This window comes from Lontra canadensis, unplaced genomic scaffold (assembly GCF_010015895.1).
Source record: "Lontra canadensis isolate GAN:19392208 unplaced genomic scaffold, GSC_riverotter_1.0 scaffold1, whole genome shotgun sequence".
NCBI lineage: Eukaryota > Metazoa > Chordata > Mammalia > Carnivora > Mustelidae > Lontra > Lontra canadensis.
Window position 1 is genome coordinate 55870323 of NW_022630995.1, and position 24225 is coordinate 55894547.

At 42.2% G+C, this 24225-nt stretch overlaps 1 protein-coding gene across 2 annotated transcripts in view; it reads right to left on the bottom strand.

The window, feature by feature from the left end:
- CD38 (CD38 molecule) overlaps positions 1 to 19222 on the bottom strand; it is a 44257-nt gene extending 25035 nt beyond the window's left edge. The window contains exon 1 of one of the 2 annotated variants that reach the window (XM_032854676.1): positions 18929 to 19222. In XM_032854676.1, coding sequence (XP_032710567.1) covers positions 18929 to 19176 — 248 coding nt within the window. In that variant the 5' untranslated portion in view covers positions 19177 to 19222. The remainder of the gene's footprint in view (positions 1 to 18928) is intronic. The other variant, XM_032854665.1, reaches the window with a different exon arrangement.
- Between the last annotated feature and the right edge of the window lie 5003 nt (positions 19223 to 24225).

The following is a 24225-nucleotide window of genomic DNA, read 5'->3' on the forward strand; positions in this document are numbered from 1 at the left end:
GAGTTAATGTTGAGGTTTGAGTCATTCTGTGATAGTCACTTCTTGTAATCCCTTAGCTTAAATTTTTGGACTCATCAAGATCTACTATCATTACTGTAATATCCAAATGTTATAAACATGAACTTATAAAATACTCCTATTAAACATTATTTATACTTTGTATTCTTTTGACCAGTTAATACAGAGCACCATGCAGAGTATTAGTTATACTCTTAGAAAATAGCAGCTAACAAGACACACAGCACTCCTAACCTCCAAAGCTTTTGGTCCATAGGGAATTAGTTATAAAACAGGAGATAACGATAAATGAAATGTGTGGTCACTAGGGAAATGTATCACTTTAGGACTTGCTCTTGTGTAAGGTTGGATCTTTCTGGACTATATTTAAGAAAAAAGGTGAAATGCCTGTACCTTCATAACTGTGTCATCTCCGACTACCTCTGACCTAAAAGTGTTCACTTCTGCCCTGCATCTGCTAGGTGCCAAAACTGTTCGATTTCTCAAACATGTCAAACTTGCTGCTGTCTAAAAATTGTGGATACAATACCAACATTCAAAACTTGAACCACTGGAAAACATTTTTCAAAAATGTTAACTGACACCCAGGGTTGTAGTCAGTAGAACCCAGGATGTGGGAAGCTGGACATCAGGTGATACCTGTCATATCTGGGTGATGTGCACAAAGGAGGTTGTTGCATTATTTGTTCTGTCTTTGGGAATGTGTGAAAACTGTATAACAAAGGCTTAAAAATAAAAAAAAATTTTAAAGAAAAGATTTTTCAAAATATAATTTTTCAAATTATATATGCCTTTATGTCAAGTATATACACATATATACTTATTATATAAGCACACATATATATTCTACTTTGATGTAATAGCAATAAAGCTGTAACAGTCCCAAAATAGAAACTATTGAGTCATAAATTTAACAAAATATATGCAAGATTAGTGGTCTGAAAACAAAATATTGCTGAGAGAAATTTTAAAATGCCTGAAGAAACGAAAGTGTACCCTATTCATGGCTTGGAAGGCTCCCTATCAAGATGTTAACTATCACTAAAATGTATCTGTAGATTTCACAGATCACAAATCAAAATTTTAGCACACTTTGTTAATATTGACAAAAGAATTCTAAAATAATTTTACCCACTTTTTATTTTTATTCATTTTTATTTTTTATTATGTTTAGTCAGCCACTGTATAGTACATAATTCGTCCTTAATGCAGTGTTCAATGATTCATTAGTTAAGTATAAAACCCAGTGCTCATCGCAACAGGTGCCGTCCTCAATACCCATCACCCTGTTACCCCTCCCCCACCTTTCTCTCCTCCAAAACCCCCAGATTGTTTCTCGGGGTCCAGAGTTTCTCATGGTTCAGCTCCCTCTCTGATTTCTCCCCCTTTGGATTTCCCTCCCTCCCCCTGTGGTCCTCCGTGCTATTGCTTATGTTCCACATATGAGTGAAACCATATGATAATTGTCTTTCTTTGCTTGACTTACTTCACTTAAAATAATCCCCTCCAGTTCCATCCATGTGGATGCAAACGGTGATTCAAAAAATGATTCTAAAATTTATGTGAAAATACAAACAACCTCACCAAAGTAATCAAAAGGAGAAAAGCTGGAAGACTTACATTACCTGACTTGAAGTCTTATTAAAGAGCCAGGGCACCTGGGGGGCTCAGTCGGTTAAGCATCTGTCTTCAGCTCAGGTCATGATCCCAGGGTCCTGGGATAGTCCTACATCAGTCTCCCTGCTTGGTAGGGTGAAAACCTAATTCAATAAGTCTGTGAGATGATGTTCAACATCATCATTAGTCATGAGGGAAATGAAAAATTAAAAACACTATAAAAATACCACTACAAACCCATTAAAATGGCTAAGGTATACAAGTCTTACGATATCAAGTGTCAGTAAGAATGTGTAGCAACTAGAATATTCGTACACTGACCATAAACATGTAAAACCACACGATTACCTTGTAAAACCATTTAATAGTTTCTTCATTAGCTTTTTAAGCTTGTGGCTCTGCTACTTCAATTCTGGGTATTCAACGAAGAGAAATGAAACACAGTATTCACACAATAACCTTGTCCATGGGAGCTTTACTGGTAATATCCAAAAGGGGATTCAAGCCACATGTCCATCAAAAGATGAATGGAGAAACAAACTGGGGTACACAGCCACACAATGGACTACAATGCAGCAATAAAAGGGAACAGTTTACAGCAGACACACACGACAGGGATGAATTTCAAAAACATCAAGGCAAAGCCATTAAAGAAGCCAGACACAAAAGAGTACAGGGCATATGATTCTGTTTCTTTTCTAAGAAAGATTTTATTTATTTATTTATATTAGAGAGAGAGAGAGAGAGAGAGCAAGCAAGCACAAGTGCGGGGTAGAGAAAGAGGGAGAAGCGGCTCCCCGCCCAGCAGGGAGCTAGAGGCGGGAGCCTGGGATCACGAAGGCAGACCTCAACCAACTGAGCCAGGCGCCCTATGATTCTGTTTCTCTAAGTACTTCCAAAATATGTAAACTAATGTCTAGCAACAGAAATTGGACCATCCCTGCTGGATATCAAGACATTAGTAATTTAAACAATGTGGTAATTATTTAGGGATATACAGATTATAAAGCAGATTAGGGAATCCCATAATCAACTAATGAATTTGAAGTGCAATAGAAGTGGCATTATAAAGCCTCTGGTAAAGGATGGATTATTTGATATATAGTATTCACTCAACTGATTATCCATCTGTGAGGAAAAAATGAAATTTGGTCCCTACCTTATACCACACACAGAGACAAATTCCAAATGGATTTTAAAAAGTTCATCGCAAAAGGCAAAAGTTCAAAAATTTTGGAATATATGTGACCTTTATTGTGACCTCTGATTAAAAAAATAGTAAGTTCTTAAATAAGGTACAAAACACGCAGCCATAAAAGATAAACACATTAATCACATTAATGTAATCACATTAAAATCATCAGCAATACAAGGGATCCGAATAAAGTCAAGAGTCAAGACACAGACGGGGTCACCTGGGTGGCTCAGTGGGTTAAGCCTCTGCCTTCAGCTTAGATCATGATCTCAGGGTCCTGGAATCGAGCCCCACAACGGGCTCTCTGCTGAGCAGGGAGCCTTTTTTCCGCTCTCTCTCTGCCTGCCTCTCTGCCTACTTGTAATCTCTGTCTGTCAAATAAATAAATAAAATCTTAAAAAAAAAAAAAAAAGGACACACACTGGGAGGACATATTTGCCATCTGTGTAACTGACCAAAATAATTAAAATCTTGAATGTATATAGAAGACATACAATTCAGCATAAAAAACAAGCAAAAACCAAAAATAGGCTCTTCACAGAAGAAACCAGAATGGCCAATAAACACATAAAAAGATGGTTAATTGTGTTAGTAATCAGGGAAACAAAAATTAAAGCCACAAAGAGATAGGCAAAAATTGTTGCAAGCCATGGTAAGGATGACTAGAAACAAGGACCTTCAGATTCCTTTTCTGAAAAGTAAGCAGACACCACAAATTTGGAGACCAGTTTGGGCAAACATAATGTGTCAGACACTTGGTTCCCAACCCAAATAGACTTTCCTCGCTCTTCTTCCCTCTTGGCAAAGCATGAATCCTATCACATTGATCCAAAATATCAAATACTCAGTTTACAAGCCTCCTTTCCAAAGAAAGAAGAAAAGGGAACTGTGGAGATAGAGACTTTGATTTTAAGTGTCATGTGTTATTTCTGTAAAAGCTACAAAAGGGGCACCTAGGTGGCTCAGTCTGGTGAGCATCCAACCCTTGATCTCAGCTCAGGTCTTGATCTCAGGATCTCAGGGTTTCAAGTTCAAACTCACCGAGACTCAAACTCAAAAGCAAACAAGCAAAAAAAAAAACCCTAGGAAAAAGATCTAAAGCAAACATGTTATACCTGTTAACTCTTTATGATGAGTAGATAGGTATCTGTAATATTATTCCCTAGACATTTCAGTGTGTTCAAAATGTTCATAATTTAACATCTTCAGTTAAAAAAAAAAAGACAAATTGAGAGGAGATACTGACATGAGAATAAGGAATATTGAAGAAGGAAAAAGACATGGCAAATACAAAGAGGACAGTTCTCAGTGGTAAACTGATGTGTTCCCATCCAGAGGTTCAAAAGTCACCTTGAAAAAATTCAATCTAGAGAGAAGTGCTAAAACAGGAAGGAAGTTCCCCAAAATGTGATCCACCGTCTTTGATCCAAGTCTCAAACGTTCCTTTGTAATTTTAAATCTCTCATAGTTTGTTTGTTTTCAGTCTTTCTTTGCTCTTGAAGAATTCCCAAGGAAGTATAATTACTAACTTTGACACTGCTCTGGGTTAAGTTAATTCATCAACAAACTCTTACGCCCAAGAACTGAGATAATGAGGAAAGTACGTTTATTATGATTTTTGCAATAAAACTATGAGGTGCCAAACACAGCAATGGCTCCATAATATTTGCTGGACAGTCATAATAAAAGTAACATTTGAATGGTATTGAGGCAAGTACGGATGGAGGCCAAGTAAAAATATGTCTTGGGGAATTACTCATGTCCCTTCAAATTAGACTTTACTGCTTCAAAACATCCAAGGACCAAAGACCTAGATAACTTTCTACCATGTGGACGCATCATGTTTGATACATTCTACTAAGAAGTAGAAAACCGAGCTTAGTGATTTTCCTAAATGTCATTATTATAAAAGACATTGGAATTAATATCTATAAAATGTATATGCTGAGGGTCCTGGGATCGAGCCCCACATCGGGCTCCCTGCTCTCCAGGGATCCTGCTTTTCCCTCTCCTGCTCCCCCTGCATGTGCACCTAATCTCTGTCAAATAATATTTTTTTTAATTACATATACTGAAACCATTTAAACAGCTCTGTATCTTCCTTTTGTGAATCTACTATCTTGGGCGGGGAGGGCAATTGTGGCATTCATCACTACTTAGAATTCCACTTTGGGGGTCAAGTGATTTTGTATTCTTCTATTTTTGTGTTTTTCTCAATGTCCTCCAATGGCTTGTTTTAGTTTTGTAATTAGAAAAAGTGAGAGTCCCTACAAAGGGAAAATAAAAAGATATTCTCTCGCTCCATTTATTCGTCAAATTTCTGACCTCGGCTTTCACGTTTTTGTCTCCAGAACAAGAGTCTCATCATCCCCACGCTCCACAGTAGACACTTACTGGGGAAATTTTGTTGAAAAAAGACGATCCCCAATCACATCAACTACAAAAATCCACAAACACAATTCTACCTCCCCTAGCAAACCCTGAATTTTTGAAATACCCACGCGTGCCGCACATACACACACGCACGTGCACAAAATCAACTCTTGATTTTATCTCATTCACTTTCCTGTTCTGTTTGTCTTGGGGCAGCCAGGTGGTTCAGTCGGTAGAGCAACCAACTCTTCACCTCAGGGTGGTGGGTTTGAGCCCCACCTTGGGCGTGGAGCCTACTTAAAAACCAAAAAACAAAAAACTTTGTCTTGGTAATTTTCTGTTCCTTCATGGCAAGAAAAAAAAAACTTGACCACATCTCAATTCACTTTTATTGCAAAACTCTTACCTGACCCTTATCTCCGTGACCCCCTGTAGGCACCAACAGTATCCATTCTCTCCGCATAATGAATAGGCTGCTGTCTACCACACCCAACTTGGTTGTTTATTTATCTATTTGTAAATATGCTTATACCTGTTGCTTTACTTATATAATTTAATTAAATTGTACTTAAAATGGGTAAGTGCAACAAGAAAAACCTTTCAAAAAAAAAAAAAAACTATGAATACCAAGTTGAATGGCTTGGTAAAAATGACCATAGGTGATTTATTTTTTAAATGTTACAGACCTGACTATGGTGAGTGCTGTGAAGTGTGCAAACCTGGCGATTTACAGACCTGTACCCCTGGGGCTAATAATACATTATATATTAATTAAAAATTTTTTTAATATTTTATTTATTTATTTTTAAGATTTTATTTATTTATTTGACAGAGAGAGATCACAAGTAGGCAGAGAGGGAGAAGCAGGCTCCCCAACGACCAGAGAGCCCGATGCGGGGCTCGATTCCAGGACCCTGGGATCACGACCTGAGCCGAAGGCAGAGGCTTAACCCACTGAGCCACCCAGGCACCCCAATATTTTATTTATTTATTTGAGAGAGAGACAGTGAGAGAGAGCATGAGCGAGGAGAAGGTCAGAGGGAGAAGCAGACTCCTCATGGAGCTGGGAGCCCTATGCCTGACTCGATTCCGGAACTCCAGGATCATGACCAGCGTTGAAGGTAGTCACTTAACCAACTGAGCCACCCAAGCGCCCATATGTTAATAAAAAATTTTTTTAAAAAATGTTACAGACCTGAAACCAAAAAGAAACTCCTTGGTCATCTCTAGACATTGATAGGGAGGGCATTAGCCCATTATTCTGTAAACTGATCAATAAGGAAAAAGAATCAAGCATCTATCCTGCCTTTCTTTTACGGACTGTATTTCAAGGCAGCCAAGTGGTGGATGAGAGAAAGGCTTCTGTTTAGATGAATCAGAGTAGATAAATGCAGAAGGTGTCTTAAAATTATAAAATATCCATTATATAGCCCCTATGGACATAATCGATCTTGGCAATAATCCCCGAATTGTGCCAAACTAATTAAATGAAAAGTTGTCGAAGAGCTTTATAATAGATGAATCAAGCAGATAATACCCAATTCTGTTAATCCCCTAAATGTGGGGTGCTGTGACATTATGTCCCTCCTGCTGCGACTGATGCCCAAAGAAATCCATGGTTCCTTCTCTAATGCATTCCTGCTTACCCTCAAATCCAATCCGTCTCCTCAGTCTCTTCAAAAGTAACAGGCATTAAAAAATGGAGAAGGAAAAATGGCTAGGAGTTAAAGAATGCTTAAGAGGGGCACCTGGCTGGCTCAGTCAGTGGAGCATATGACTCCTGCTCTTGAGGTCATGAGTTCAACATGAGCCCTATGTTGAGTGCAGAGAATACATAAAAATAAGATTTTTTTTTAAAAAGGATGCTTAAGATATCCTTTAAGATATTACTTAAAGAATAAAGTAGCCTCATGCAACATGTGGATTTTTATTTGAACAAATCCATCATAAAACCGCACTTTTAGGAAACTCATGAAAAAATAAACAGGGTGGATACAGGTAATATTGAAGAATTAGTCTCAGTTTTGTCAGGTGTGACAATGGTATGTCAACTACGTTTTTTTATGTTATTTTTTGTTAGAGATACAAACTGAAGAATTGACAGACAAAATGATATGAAGTCAGGAATTTGCTTTAAAGTACTTTAGGGGAGGGGCACCTGGTTGAGCACCTGACTATTGATCTCAGCTCAGGTCTTGATCTCGGGCCATGAGTTCAAGACCCACACTGGGCTCCATACTGTGTGTGGAGGCTGCTTTAAAAATAAATAAGTAAATAGGGATGCCTGGGTGGCACAGTTGGTTAAGCATATAACTCTTGGTTTCAACTCAAGTCATGACCTCAGGGTCATGGGATTGGCCTGGAGCTGGATGCAGAATCTGCTTAAACATCCTCTCTTTCCAAATGAAGCAAGATGGGATTGGGAGGGAGACAAACCATAAGAGACTCAATCTCACAAAACAGACTGAGGGCTGCTGCAGGGGGCAGGGCAGGGGGTTGCGGGTAGGGATACGGTGGTTGGGTTATAGACATTGGGAGGTATGTGCTATGGTAAGTGCTATGAAATGTGTAAGCCTGATAATTCACAGACCTGTACCCCTGGGGCAGATCAAACATTATATGTTAATAAAAATAATTAAAAAAAAAAAGATTCTCTCTTCCTCTCTCTCTACCCCTCCCTGCCAGATTGTTTCTTTCTCTCTAATAAATAAATAAATCTTAAAAATAAAATGGTTTAAATAAATGAAGTTCTGTAGGGGAAAAAAGTGAGGAGATAGATGAAATTAAGAGCAGAATGTTAATTATCGACAATGGGGATTAGGTAAAGGGGGTTAACTATTTTGTCTAGTTTTGCATTTTTTAAAGTATTTCCCTAACAGAAGATCCAATCATAGTGTTCTTTGCCTTTGTCTTTGTTCTTCCTTTTGCCCAGAAGGCTCTCCCAGATGTTTCTGGGTTTGCTCTCCCTCTTTATTCAGATCTTTGCTAAAATGTCAGCTTTCAGGGAAGCCTTTCTTATTTATTATTGTACTTAACACCTTAAGACTACTGCTGAGCACTCTTTTTAGCACTTTCCACCATCTGCCATACTGTGTATTTTCCTGTTTTATCCACTATACTCCAATCCCACTAGAATAAAAGATCCATGTAAACAAGAACCTAGTCTGTTTTGTTCACTGTTATATGCCTAGGATCTAGAAGAGTTTGTGGGACATAAAAGGAGCTTGAGAAACACTTACTGAATAAATGTGTTACAGAAACACTTACCATCTGGAAATAAGGCAAAAAGGTGGGCAGAATGTCCTTTCAGTATCTTACAAAAACATTGACAGGTTGCCCCTAGAAATATTTAATCATGTAGCAGAATGTGTCTTTGCCTTTCCTATTTACTATCAAAGTTTATGAAGTTAGATGCTAACAATATACATGTGGTTGGTTAAAGATGCAAATAATTTGTCTGATATAAAAGATATACCCCAAAGGTTATGGCTTTTAATTAACTTGTGCAACATTAACCAGTTTTATATCTAACCTATCAGCCTAATTCTAATATTCTATTTTGAATATGTATAAATACTTAGTGCTCCCAAGGTGTTCTTTATACTGACTTTATCATTTCATTGATTCCTCCATAAAGGAGTAAATAAATCTTTGTCATGCGCTGATTTTGTATGTTAATGAAAGTCAAGCTCTTAACTTTTTGAAACTTCTACTCTAACAAATGAACTCAAATTGTGATGAACTGTGCAACTATTGGCCGTTATTCTTGACTTTTTGATATCTGAGGCTTTGAGTTGGCCTTACAGAGAGAGAAACACAACACACACCCAGGCATCAGGACTATCCCTTGACCAGTAGAGACCACTTGGTCACTGATACTCTGTCCCATCAGATTCCTTCAAGCCAAGCCGCCGGAGCCCCTTGAACTTTGTGATCCACCTTCTCCTCCTGCTGCCTCTTCCTTACGACCTCTTCACTTGTTAGCCACCTTTGAACTTAAGCACCCAGGACTGAAAATGGATAGGATGATGATGACTATCCCCAGGTGGGATAAAAAGTACTTTACAGGGGCTCTCGGGTGGCTCAATCAGTTAAGCACCCAACTCTTGATGTCTGCTCAGGTCTTGATCTCAGATCATAAGTTCAGGCCCCAATGTGGAGCCTACTTAAAAAAAAAAAAAAATAAAAGTACTTACACTTACATATCTAGGCTGACAAGCAACATGATTCTGACACAGAATATCAAACAGATGTCATCTCTTAGAACAGCTCCAACCAACGGAACAGATAGCATCTACCCAGCCTGCTGTGTAGAAAATGTTGAGGCTGGGCCAGGCCCACCCAGTGAAGTGTGATCAATCAGCAAGGCCTTCTACAGGCACAGGATCAGGAGTGCAGAGTGTGCCCTACATCTTTCCTGACCAAGCTCTGGAAGGCGATGGTTCAACCGGAGAGATAAGCCACAAAGAAAATGGCTTGGCCACCAGGCAGGACTGGGCATTCTGCTGCTTTACCTGAGCAGTCCATAATAGCTTCTGGAGTACAGAGACAAAGCTCTGGGCTCTAGGACCTTGCTTCCCTAAAAGGAGGAGCCCAAGGACCTCACAATGCAGCCTTATGGCTCATCTTTGAGACGGAGAAAGTTAACAGATACCTCCATCTGGAGACTTTACAAATGCTCCTATCTTTGGAATGGGTTGCCTCAGGCCATGAGACGTGCTGAGAATACACTCTTTTGGAGCCTTATGATGGGAGGGCTGTAGGCAGTGTCATCAGTCAGTTCAAAAACCACCTCTACCACTTTACCAGCTATGGTCCTTAGGAACAACAACAAAAACAACAACAAAAATCACTGCATGCCTCAGTTTTCCCATCAATCTAATGGATCTGATGATGGCAAGAATGGAAAGAGATGGGTTTCTGCTACTTACTAACTACAAAGCCAACTTCACAGGTCTCTGACCAATGTAATCACATGGGGTCCTGGGCTCAGGTCAAGGAGTGTAATGTTCTGCAGTTGCTGTCCAGAAATTCTTAATAATTTTATCTTTGTTTTATGTCTTGTGAGACAAGGCCAATGGAATGCTGGAGCCTGCACTGGGGGCTTGAGGCCTTGGCTCACATCTCCCTGGGATGGGTTCTCAGGCTGCCACACCCCACCCACAGCATGAGCCTGAGTGCAGCTGGGTGGGATCAGGGGCACCTTCCCCATGTCCCAAGTTGTGGAAAGCAGCTCCAGGCACTTGTGAGGGTCAGCTGTGTCCCTGCAGGATTCCTGGTGCCCAAGGGGACTTAACATTAAATAGCAAGTGAAAACCATCCAGCTGGTGACAAGACCTCAGAGGAAAGTAAAAGCTTTTTCCTTGCTTTTTGAACAATGAGTCCCACATTTTCATTTTCACTGGGCCCCACAAATTACCCAGCCTGCTCTGACCAACTGCAGGAGAAGCAAAATTATTTAACCTCTCTCAAGCTTCATTTCCTCCACCACAGGATGTGTCCTGAGACTTTTCTGACAGGATTCTGATAACAGAATCAACTTTGTAAGGTTCCGAGTACATTGCCAACAACCCATAAACATTGATTCTCAACCTTTCTCTCTTCAAAATTTCTAAATGGACTTTTGGCAACAATTTTCCAAGGGCTTTCTCTCCAAAGAGGAAAGGCGTAAGCAGAGAAGTCCTGAGTGTTCGTTGTGATAAAGAACAAAAGTTTTCTCCAGGCAGACCACCACCACTTCCCTCAGCTATTAATAATGATACCAGAACCAGAAGCATGGGCGTGACATTAGCAGTGAGCACTCTTGACCTTTCTAGGAACTTCTGAAGTGAAACACAGAAGTAGCATCTTTCCTTTTCCGTCTCTTCTCATCTCTGCTTTCCCCCACTCAGCCATCTGGGGTGCTCCCAGGTCTTTGAAGTAGCCTTTCCTTCTAGAAGATTCTACCCCACAGCTACATTCTCTCAGGTGTCCTGATAGCATCTCAAGCCTTGAAGTTCCCAAATGCCATTTACTTGCCTGTGTACTCCACCCTTCCTTCCAAAGATAACTCAGCCCTGCAGTACGACTTCCCCATATACAATCACAGCTGCACCCATGTCCCACCCTTGGAAAACCAGTTTCGCTTTCCCTATTTGACCCTCCCCATTCAGTTAGTTGCATCTAAGACTCTGGCCACTGATGTGCCTTAGAACACCAGCATGAAAGATGGGGTTAAAGGAAGCCTGACAACCATAGTCCTAAGCACTTAGGACACACAGGTGAATATGAGGCCGTCAACTTGACTCTGCCCTAATGAGGTTCAGGGTCTCACTGGAAATACAGATATTGAGCAGGAAGTCATTCCACCACCCACAGGGAAAACATGCTACACAATCCTGTCCTGTTCAAATATGGTCATGCTTATACTCTCTCACACACTGAGAAGGTCCACGTTGTGGGTGGGCTAACATGAGGTCCTTACCCTCTCACCAGCAGGGTCTTGTCAAAGTCCTATACTCTTTAAAGAGTTTTGATCCAAGCATTGGCCAGTCTTTCCCCAGGAGTAGCAGCTTATCTGCCTCCCAGATTCATTCAGTAGGTTAACACACACTGTTCAGAAAACCCTTTGCTGAAATTCCGTCATCAAAGGAAGACCTCATATGCTACTTCTCTTGTGGGGTCCTTCCTGACTCTGCTCCATCAGGCAGGTAGTGCTCATTTCTGAATCTCTGTGGTGTGGTGCAGGAACTTCGCTCACAGCAATTCATGTATTTTCTTGTTTGATGGGTATCTGAGTACCTCTTATACCCCCCTACAGAATCTAGCAAAGGTCTTAGAGAACAGAAACCACTCTGCCCTCCACAGGGCCCCTCTCTTGCCCATGGACACAGCTATGTGCCATTACAGATCACCTGCCCTGCACAATGCTGTCTCCAGGCCAGTCATCCCAGACCTCCCGGCAGGACCCTGGGCAGCAGGACTGGTGTTTTCATCCTCTCTGAAACGCCCCACCCCGCATCCCACAGTGGACCTAGCACCAGGCACACAGCGAGTCTCTACTATGTGTTTGCAGGAATTTGCTATCTTGTACATTTTGAACTCACAAATTTTACTGAGTAGACATGAATAAAATGCTAAAGTCATTGAGATGGGAGGCCTGGGGTAGTAAAAATGAAGAACTGGCCCCTGAAAAATCTTGCTAGAAATTTTGAAGAGGAAGGAGAAGCAAAAGGAAATTGAGAAGTGAAGAAAAAGAATCAGAAACGACAGTCATTACAGGCCCAGTGTAGATGATGCAGCTGTCTGTGATCAATAGCAAGCAGAATAAAATGGATGAAGAATGTTCTCTATGAAGTGTCTCACGGTATATGTTTATGCTTCCACCAGCATGACGGGGACCTGACTGAGTCCAGCTTAACAAGCATATACTAAGGGACTATAATGTGATGAGCAATGTCCCAATGACAGGAGTGTAGGGGTGAATAAAAGTGTCTCTCTCTTTGGGAACCCCACTTGTATGGAGCAGGGATAGCAGAGAGCTGTCTGAGGAATGCCCACTCCTGTCCCTCAACAGCCAGCAGCTGTCACTGATGGCCAAAATTTACAGGGAGGGCTGGCATTCCCCAAGGCAAGAAGCTTCCTGGAACTGTAATGTACCTTCGAGGGCCTCTCTAAGCCCAGTCCATCTCTGGATGTGGTGGCTCTCCATTTCCTCCTGCAAACTGTGCCCCACCTTCCCACATCCCCTGGCTCCCAACTATTGCCCAGACAGGTAACACTCTCCCCCAGTATCAAGAGCACTAGGCATCTGCTAACACTCTGGGGAGTCTTGGCTGCATGTCTCTCAGGTCTCACAAGCCGAGGGCCATCTCAGGATGGACTGCAGCTCCTGAATGTGATCTTGAGACATCAGAACCATGTGTCATCTGCATTTAATGCTCCTGGCTGAACTTAAGATTAAGTCCCAGCTCAACAAGCAGGGACAAGTTTCAATGCTCGCCAACTCACACTCAAAGACTGGCAAAAAGTGACTTCTAGTGGGGGTCAGAGGCTTTGGAAAAGGAAAATGAAGGAAAAGGAATATATGAAAATAGAGTCCTAAGATCTACAAAGAAATACTGAGAAGCTATTTACGTAAAAGAAAAATCAACACCTTAAAAGCCAAAATAGAGATTGATGGATTCAGGAGTAATGGTATGGAAAAGTTTGTTGGAGAAGTTTATTTATTATAGCTTTGTTTGTTTCTTATTATTTGTAATATACTGGCTTCTATACCATTCATTTAATTCAATGAACTATTTTTGCTTATTATATTGCAGGCACCATTTTAGGTCCTCGACGTCTATCGCTCAACAAAAAATTTCTACACTCAATGAGCTTATATTCAAGAAGGCATGTATCAGATTTCTATCATTATCATTATTAAATCTAGTTAATAAAAGATAATAATGTGTAAAGAACAATAGATGTAACAGAAGAACAAAAGAGACAAGAAGGAAATAAACGTTTAAAAGCTAATGTAAAGACACACGGTTAAAGCCACCCACAAAATTTTTGTTACTCTTCTCATCATGGGGTAGGGATTGTTTTCTGTCTTGAAGCTGGACAGGCCTGATGACTGTTCTAACCTTTAGAATGTGGGAGAAGGGATGCTGTGTTAGCTATGGGTGCTAGCTAGCTTTGAGAAGTCCCCTCCAGAATCAGAGAAAGAGAATTATCATATGATCCCACTCATATGTGTCATTTAAGAAACAAAAGAGAGAATCATAGGGGAAGACTGGACGAAATAAAACAAGATGAAGTCAGAGAGAGCGAGACAAACCATAAGAGACTCTTAATCGTAGGAAACAAACTGAGGGTTGCTGGAAGGGAGAGTAGTGGGGGATGGGGTAACTGGGGGATGGGCATTCAGGAGGACACAGGATGTGATGAGCACTGGATGTTACATATGACTGATGAATCACTGAACTCTACCTCCAAAACAAATAATACATTATATGTTAATTAATTGCATTGATTTTTTTTTTTTTTTAAAGAAGGCCTGCCAGACTTCACTTTAAAGAGTTATGAACTCTGAAGAAATTGAGGAGAGGCCCTGAGAGGACACAGAAAAAAGCAGCCCAGCCATCCCCGCAAAACCCAGGCCCCATTACATAAGTACATTTGGGGGGTTCCAGTCAAGTCAAGCCCCCAGATGAATGAATACAGCTGAGATCAGTGAAAAGACCTTCCAACTGATCTTAGACAACACACGATTGTAAAAGATATTAAATGGCTGTCGTTTTCCATCACCACAATTTAGGGTAGTTTATCAGCAATCAAGAACCAACACAGAAAGTGGTATCTGGAAGTGACATGTTTTGTCTGGAGAACCTAAAACATCTGCACGATGGTTCATTCTCCATGTCAACTTGGCAGAACCTAAGGTACCCACATATTTGGTCACACACATGTGTGCATGTCATATTTAAATGAATGGACTCTGAGTTAAGGCATGTTACCCTCCATAACGATGGTTCCCATTCATCAGCCGTATGCCTTTAAGAAAAGACTGACCTCTCCAAAGGAAAAGAGACTTCTGTCTGCAAATAATTTTCAGACGCAAGCTGCAACATCAACTCTTCCGTAGGTCTCTAGCCTGTCTGCCCAACCCTTCAGATTTCGGATCTGTTGACCACCGCAAGCATGGGAGCCAATGCCTTAAAATAAACCTGTCCTCTTCCCCCAACTCTGCCCCTCCCCACCTCTCTGTGTCTCCCTGGAGAGCCCTGGCTACCACAATGTGGCATCAGGATTGGAAGTGAGTGGCAGGCTGAGCTCAGAAATACCTCAAGGAGACTATTCATGAAGGCTGGACAGGCATGGAGGACATTGTTACTGTTATTATTATTTTTTTTTAGATTTTTATTTATTTGAGAGAGAGAGTGTGTGTGCGCATGCACAAGTGCAAAGGGAAGGGTAGGGGCAGGAGAGAGAGCAACTCAAGCGGACTCCCTGCTGAGCATGGAGCCCGACTCAGGAGGCTCATCCCAGGACCCTGAGATCATGACCTGAGCCAAAATCAAGAGTGGAAAGCTTAACCAACTGAGCCACCCAGGTGCCCCAGAGAAAAGATTTCTGATGTTAAGAGGGTATGACTAGAAGAGAAAACATTAGCATGCCAGACTTGCAACAATATGGAAGGAAACAGATTATTGATCAAAGAGTCATAACCTTGAAGTTCAAGTCTGGGGCAGGGTGCGGTTTGCACAACAGAAATCACAAGGGTTCCAAGGACAGTGACCAGAGAAGAAGAAAATACCATATATAGGATCTTCAATATATAACAAACTGCCCTAAAAAGAAATAAATAAGCAACTCAGTGGAAATTAGCAGGGGTCTGAACAGAAAATTCACAGATAAAAATATAAGTGACCAGTTACTATATACAACATGCTGAGACCCTCTGATAATCAGAGAACAATTAGGAGCTATTTTTCTCATAAGTAAAAAAAAAAAAAAAAAAAAAAAAAAAAAAAAAAAGTTGATACTTTTGAGCAATGGAAAGGATGTCCTGTGATAGATGGTAATGGAAGCCTAAAATGGTACTGTTATTTTGGAGGGATTTAGAAATTCTTATCAAAATTTAAAATATGCACGATCCGTCCTTTGATCCAGCCATTCCACCACCAAAAACCTATCCTACAAAAACACTCCTGTAAGTGCACAAAAATATATATACAAAGACGTTCACTGAAGCACGTGACTCCCAACGGGAATGAAAGTTTCCTGAGTGGGAAGTTTGTCTTCCACTCCCGCGTTGTCGGTAGTAGCTCGCTGCCTGGCACTTAGTAGACACTCAGCAAGTATCTGCTGAATGAATGAACAGTCCTGAAAATTGTTAACTAATTTTCTGTCCAAATAGTTACCTCTACCTGGTGGGATACCATGAGCTGTTAAAAATAATGTGGTAAATCTACATGTACTAACACTGTAAGATCTCCAAGGCCATGTGCTTAATTAAAAAACAAGATCAGTTGAATGGATAAAGAAGATGTAGTATATATATACAATAGAATACCATGCAGCCATCAAAAGAAATTAAATCTTGCCATTTGCGACAACATGGATTCAACTAGAGGGTATTATGCTTAGAGAAAATAAGTCAATCAGAGAAAGACAATTATCATATGATCTCCCTGATATGAGGAAGTTGAGAGGCAATGTGGAGGTTAGGAAAGGTAGGAAAAGAATAAATGAAACAAGATGGGATCAGGAGGGAGACAAACCTTAAGAGGCACTTAATCTCACAAAACAAACAGGGTTGCTGGGGGCGGGGTAGGGAAAGGGTGGTGGGGTTATGGACTTTGGGGAAGGTGTGTGCTATGGTGAGTGCTGTGAAGTGTGTAAACCTGGTGATTCACAGACCTGTACCCCTGTGGTTAATAATACATTATATGTTAATAAAAAAATTATTTTAAAAAAAGGGAAAAAAAGATCAGTTAAAAGAAAATTAGAAACAACATAAATTCCATCACTGGAGGACTGATTTACTGGATTGTGATTTCATTAAATTTAATACTAGCTATCCATTTTGATGTTGGCCTTGATCTATATTTATCACTGTTGAAAGATGTCTGTGATACTGCAGTTTTGAAAACAATAGCATTATGACTCACTACATTATCAGGATTGTCCCTCCTGATCTTCAGAATTCCCACATGTGGTGGGTACCCTCATTCCATTTTACAGCTGAGAGCAGTGCAGCACAGAGAAAGTAAATAATCTGCCCCAAATTACACTCTGACAGAGCCAAGTTTTAAATCCAAGCAGGACTCCTAGTTTGTGCTCTTAAACCACCCAAGGATAAAGTGATCACATATTCTAGTTTAAGTCTACTGAGTCTGTATAATTAACAGCATCCCCTTTCTTTTCAAAAAGTCCCATGCATGGTCAATACATTTGATGGTCACTCCACTTACAGACCATCTATAAGCAGCACAGGCATAGTGTAGAGGCTGAGTTCAGTCTCTGGAGCCCAAATCTGGGCAATTTACTCACACTCTCCCCTTCAGTTTGTTCATATGTAAAATAGGGATGGCCGTAGTTGGGATGGCCCTAGTTAAGTGCCTCAAAGAGTTGTGGAAGGATTCAATGACTGGGTATTTCTTAAGCGCCTGGCATGCAGGACGTATTAACTACTAACCCATTTATACAATGCGCATATGTGCATGTATTGTGAGATATCTGGAAGGATGCTCAAGAAATATTAACAACAGATATCCTGTTATTTTTGAACATACACACAAATACATATTTATGTACATGTCGATATACCTGTGTGTGTATGCTGAGATCTGTATTTTTATCTATATATATTTGTGTGTGCGTGTGTGCTTAATACTGAGCGAGTGCCCTGACAAACACTAGCAAGCCATGTGGCTTCTGTGGTGCATCTGGTTTGCTAGTCCGTGGTGATAATCTCACCAACAGTGTAAATTTACCAAAGATGAGCAACAACAAAAATTGTAGAACTGTTACACTAAGATGAAAATTAAAAGACGGCATTTATCATTACATGTCAGATCGGACAGCGCTCGATTTTATTGCTACTTTTAAGTGCAACCTGAAGGAACGGCTCAACTTCTGGTTTCTCAATTAACTATCTAATTACTCGGAAACAAAGCACTTAAGCGACCCTGGCAATCTTTGGCCTTGAAAAATGTGCACGCGAGACCTCCGCTATCTTCCTTAGGATCGGTGGGCTGAAAACGCGCCGGACGGAGGGGGAGGGCGGGCGAATGCGGTTTTATCCTGAATTTCCCGTGTTCGCAACCGGAATTAATTGTGCATTTCAAACTCACAGCACGAGCGGTGGCTCCCAGTGCTCGCCTTGGGCAGTCTGGGGAATAGGTCTTACTTCTGGCTGGTTCTCCTTTATGAACAACTTCAAAAGTGAGTTCTCTGGGTGAAACCAAACCCTGCGACTGGAGTCAAGAAAGCGAGCGGTCCCCTTTGGCGGAGATTAGGAACTAGCCGGCAGGAGGAACGAGGAACCGTCCGGCAAGTTTCCACACTTTTCAGGGTCTGTACAGATCCATCGAACGGATGCACCTTACAGTGTGAATTTTATCTCAATTTTAAAAAGTTGTTATTGTTTTGGTTTTGTTACTGGGTTCTCTGGTCCGCTATATCTCTGGGCGCGCAAGAAGTACTGTTATATACTCACGAAAAAAAACGCACTTTAATGGTCTGGCCCCCCTGAAGCTCCCCCACCCCCTGCAGCCTCCGCAAGCCACTTAACCAGGTGTCAGCCGTAACTGTCCGGGCACTTTGGGGCCAGAGACAGCGAACAGAAAACCCAATCAAAGTAGAAAACGCTAGCGATCCCCCAAGACAGACACACACACACGCGCGCGCGCACACACACACCCCTACCAGTTACCTTCGCGCGGGTAGCTCGGGACCCGCCCGACTCCGTGCACCTTGCGCAGAGGCGGGCATCTCCGCTGGGGTTCTGCCGCTGAGCCGACTGGGCCAGCGAGCCCCGCGCTCCCCATCCGCTTGCTCGCTCGCTCGCTCGGGGCCAACGCCAGGCGCTCTGGCGAGTGGCACGGAGTCGCAAGGCCAGCACTCCCTGCTCAGCGCTGGCCAGCGGGCTCTCTGCTGACCCGGAATAGAAGATGCTTTGTTTCGCGCGCGGTGCCCAGCGGTGCCCAGCTGTGCCCAGCCGCGCCCAGCCGCGCGCCACGGACGCCGACTCACCCCAGCTCAGGTCGCACGATTTGAGTATAGGTGTAGCACCGTCCCAGGAGGATCTCGTAAAAATGGGCAGTGGTGCCCTTCCCCTTCCACTCCTTGAGCGGATGGCGCCACATCAGGATACCGACCGGCACCGCGATGATCACCGCGATCAGGAGACCAAAGAAGACGCAGAGACAGATCTTGGTTTTCTTGGAAATGTTGCAGCAGGGTTCCTCCTCAGACACTGAACTGAATCTGTGGTTGGCCATTGGGGTCCACTGAGGAAGTCGGCCCGGCGAAGCTGGAGGAGAGACCCGCCAGACGCCGCTCAGGCAGAGAGAAGAGAGTTAGACGGGTTCGTTAACTGCACTTCCCCTTTATCTTGCACTTGCCTTTTCTCGGCTTCCTTTCCCACCCCTCACCCGCTCCTGCAACGTTCCCTGGCCGGCCGGACCAATAAGGACTTAAAAAACTTGAAAGACCTCTACTACTACAGCCGCTCACTTCCAGCTTCCTAATCAGACAAAGACCATACTTTGCATTTCCAGGGAAAAGGCGCTGCCTTAAGGGTTCTCTGCAGGTGTTGGGAAAACCGACGATATTTCTTTGTACTTCTCCGCCGGCTCCCTTTATCAGCCTTGTACTTTACACTTTAGCCACCGCTGATCCTGGAAAGTGTCAAGGCTGGCTACCTGGGCATCTGCCTACAAGCAGTGTCTGCTGCCTGGGAAAAGATCTCTACTGCTACTTCTTAGCCTTGACAAATTCCTGCTCAGCCCCCTTCAAAAGCTCCACTCAAACCTCACCCCTCACCCCTTAACTCAAGTGACATCAGTAGTTAAGCCTGGGTTCAAGCCCAGCTCCACTACCCACTACCGGAGTGATACGGGGCAAGTTACTTGACGTCTCTGTGCTTTAGCTGTAAAGCAGGGATCATAGCACTACTTATTTTATGGGGTATGATAAAGATTAAGAGAGGTCATATTTACAATGTGTTTAGCACAACGCCTGGCACATGCTAAGTATTCAACAAATATTAGCTACTACTACCTGCTCTGTGAGGCTAGAGATGTATTTCTAGAATCTATGGGATATGCTTGGAAAAGTGTCTGGCATGCAGCAAGCACTCTAAGTGATGGTTCAATAAATAATCCAGTGGCTAGTCTCAGACATCCCCTGCACTCTCTTCAAGTTTCCTTAGCACTAGGACTCTCTGTGACATTCAACAGAGACCTAAAGAAAGTGAAAAATCAAGCCACAGGACTTCCTGGGGCAAAAGTTTTCCAGATGGAAGGAATAGCAGAAATCATGGTTGAGGCAAAACAAAACAAAACAAAAAACTCTGGGGAGAAAGAAATGGAAAGTGAGAGCAAGGAAGGAAGGAGAAGGAAAGAAGATGAAAGAAAGAAAGAAAGAGAGAGAGAGAGAGAGAAAGAAAGAAAGAAAGAAAGAAAGAAAGAAAGAAAAGAGGAGGAAGAAAGGAAAAAAGGGAAGGAGGGAGGAAGGGAGGAGGGAGGGAGAGAGGAGGGAGGGAGAGAGGAGGGAGGGAGAGAGAGAAGGAAAGGAGAGGAGAGGAGGAAGGAAGGAAGGAAGGGAAAAGAAAAGAAGAAGGAAGGAAGGAAGGAAGGAAAGAAAGAAAGACGGAAAGAGAAAGAAAGAAAAGCCCTTGGCCAGTTTCAGGAGTAGCAAGGAGACCATTGGAACTGGAATTCAGGGTTAAGGGAGGCAGAACAGGAAAGTTCTGAGGGTAGCAGAGGGCCAGATCACTAACAGCCCTGTAGGACAGGATAAGGACTTTTTGGACAGGAAATTTTATTTTTAACCTATTCAAGGTCACTAGGTGATCAAGCATGACATTTTATAAGCTCCATCTGGCTTCTGCATTGAGAATAAATTGTAGGAAAGCAAGGATGGAAAGGCAGAGACCACTTATAGTGACTTTAAAAAGGAAGTAGTTACAAAAGTGGCAAAGAAAACAAGCAGTTGGATTCTGAAAACATTTTGAAAATAGAAGCAACAAGATTTGCTGATGAGTTGGATGTGGGGTTTGCAGGAAAGAGGAGTCGAAGAGGACTCCAAGAATTTTGGTCTGAGTAACTGACCAAAGGAAAGACAGCATTGCCATTTAGAGTGATGGAAAGACCGGGGAATGAAGATTTGGTTTGGTAGAAAAGTCACCAAACAAAAATTTGGTTTGGGAGGCAAGTTTAGGATGCCTATTACACCCCCAGGAGGAGATATCAAGTAGCTACTTGGGTATAAATATCTGGAATCCAAGGGGTCAGTGCTGGAAACATAAATATGGGAGACTTTATCATGCAGATAGTTTTTAAAGCCAAGAGGATAAATAAGATCACATAGAGAGTGTGTGCAGAAACAACAGTTTCAGAGACTCAACCAGGGGTTTGAGCCTGTAGCAGAGGTCAGAGGGTTGAGAAGAGCTCTAGCAAAGGGACCTGGCCAGAGTGACCCCTGAGACAAGAAACTGAGACCAGACAGGGAGTTATTGGTGCTCTTGACAAGAACAGTTTTTGGAGGAATATGGAGGACAAAGCCTGATGAAGTAGGTTCATGAGAGTGTATATGAAGAGACTGGTGTCCTTAAGAGAGATGACTTGTTTTGAAGAGTTTTCAGTCAAAAGAGTAGAGAAATGAGGATATAGCAAGAGGACAACTTATAGTCTCTCTCTCTCTTAGGAGAGACCTATAGCATTATGTCTGTAGGATGACTGGAAAGCCCAAGAGAAAGGCAATAGCTGATAATGCAGAAGAGGGGGAAATTGCTGGAAAAAAAACTTAAAACTTGTGAAGAGCTCATGTGTAGGTAAGAGGGAACCGAGGCACCGGGATGTGTGTGTGGAAGCTCTGCTACCTCAAAGAAGGAAGGTGGAGACCATAATTTCAGGCGTTATGTTAGTGGGTTGGCAGACAGTGACATATGGGCATCCTCTTTTGACTGCTTGTCAGTGAAATGAGGTCATCCATCTACTGAGAGAGGATGAGGGTTGGTAGAATTCCAGCAGAGTGGACAAAGCAGGGAAACCAGAGAGGTTCTCAGGGTATCATGAAGTAGTCAGGAATTTAAACAAAGGCCAGTCAATGAGGGGTTGCTCTTTTGTCTGGCTACTCCCCACTGCCTAGGAAAAAGGGCAAAAGTAGGCAGATAGTGGGATTTGAGGAGGTTGGGGTTTGCTGGATTTGCCAGGGCCGACATAATAAAGCCATACATTCTGTTGTGGCTCAGCCAACAGAAATTTATTGTCTCCCAGTTCTGGAAGCTGACATCAAGATATCCAAGAGGCTGATATCCTCTGAGTCCTCTCTCCTTGGCTTGTAGATGGCTACCTTCTCTCTGTGTTCTCACATGGTCTTCCCTTTGTGTGTCCACATATCTCCATTCCAATTTCTTTTTTTTTTTTAAATGCTTTTTATTTTTTTTTTAGTGGGGGGGGAGGGGTGGAGAAAAAGGGATACAGAAAGAATCTTAAATAGGTCCACGCCCAGCGCAGAGCCCTGAGATCATGATCTGAGATGAAATCAAGAGTCAGATGCTTAACAGACTGAGCCACCCAGGTACCCCTCTCCATTTCAATTTCTTCTTCTTATAAGGACACTAGCTTTATCAGAATAGGCCCACCCTAATGACTTCATTGGAACTTAATTACCTCTTTTAAGGCCCTGTCTCCAAATCTGGTCACATTCTGAAGTACTAGGGGTGAGGACTTCAACATATGAATGGGGGAGGGGACAATATTCAGCCCAACGCACCTGGTAAGTACAATGGAGTAAGGGAAAAGGAAGGAAGGAAGCAAAGATGGGATTTTAATAATGGACCATCACACCAAAGTCCCACACAAACTAAAGGAAGGGCAGAGGGAGGATCTGAGACACTGAGAAGATGAGAACCCATCTCACCAGATCGTTGCTAGAGGAAGGAACATCTCCACTTAAATATCATTCCATCCAAAACTCAACTGTTAATCTTCCTCCTTCAAACCAGCTTGTTTTCTCTTTGTTCATTTGTTTTAGTAAACTCTGTGTCCAGTGTGGGGTTGGAAGTCATGACCCTGAGATCAAAAGTCTCATGCTCTACTGATGGAACCGTCCAGGGACCCCTTCTTTTCTGATCTTTTGAAATCTGGTAAATCTTTTGTAATCTATCCCATTGTTCAAACAAAGAAAGTCTGAGTCTTCTGTGCTCCTTCCCTCTCCCTGGTCTCACACATCCACCTAGAAGTTGGTTCCTTCTGCCTAAAAATTATTTATTAAGTATCCACTCTGCTTATCTCCACTACCACTGACTTAGTCCAAGAGAAAGTCTACCCTCTTTCTCACCTATGAAGAGTTTCCAAGCATTCTCTCCAAATCCACCCTCCCTACCTCCTCCATCCATTCTTTCCACTACAGACAGGGTGGTAGTTTTGTTTTAAACCAACCTTTGTAAAGAAGCAAATTTTGAAACAGAATTCTGATTACCTCACCTCTCCCCTTGCTCTAGACTTAGCAAGCAAGCATGTAAGCTCCTGGCTACTCCCCAAGTCTGCACGTCTCTCCCCAACCCTAAAGCACATCAGACCTCCTGGCATCTCTGACCCCAACTAGCCCAAGGTCTTCCCTGGTATAGGGCCTTCAGAGATGTCATTCCTCCCTGTCCTAACTCCTGCAGATCTCCTTCTATGTGACATCTTCAGGAAAGAAGCCTTTTTTGATCCCATGTAGCTACCAAACTGGGTTTAATCTCCAAATGGAACACTTTCCTAGCAGAATAACACAGATGCCAGTAGATCTCCTAGGACAATACAGATCCCAAAAGCTCTGGTCTGGCTGGCCCAGCCCTGGAACACATCCTCTAAAATTTTTTCTACATGTCCTCTTCCAACTAGACTAGGATGGTAGGTTGGCAGGAATTGAAGTTTATTCTCTTAGTATCCCAGGACTCAAAGTGGCATCCACAAGTGGTTGTTGAATGAATAAATGAATGAATGACCAACTGAAGTTTTATTTCTGACACCCATTATTCCACCCTTTCCAAACTGAATTCATAGAATTGTTCTCACAATCCCAGATCTAAACAAAATTATGTGGAAATGGGATGAGAAATGTTGGTTTTGCTAGGGGTTCATTTATCTGCTCTCTGACCTTCTTGGGTCTTTCTCCACCCTCTCATCCTGGGCACGAACTTTCTCTTATATTGAATATTGTGCAAGGTCCAAAATCACCTAATGTGTAACAGAGCTTGGCACCCATTCCTTACTCAACTGAACAGACTGGTATTATTCTGGCTTGTAAAACATCAAAGACCTGCCATAAAACAACCC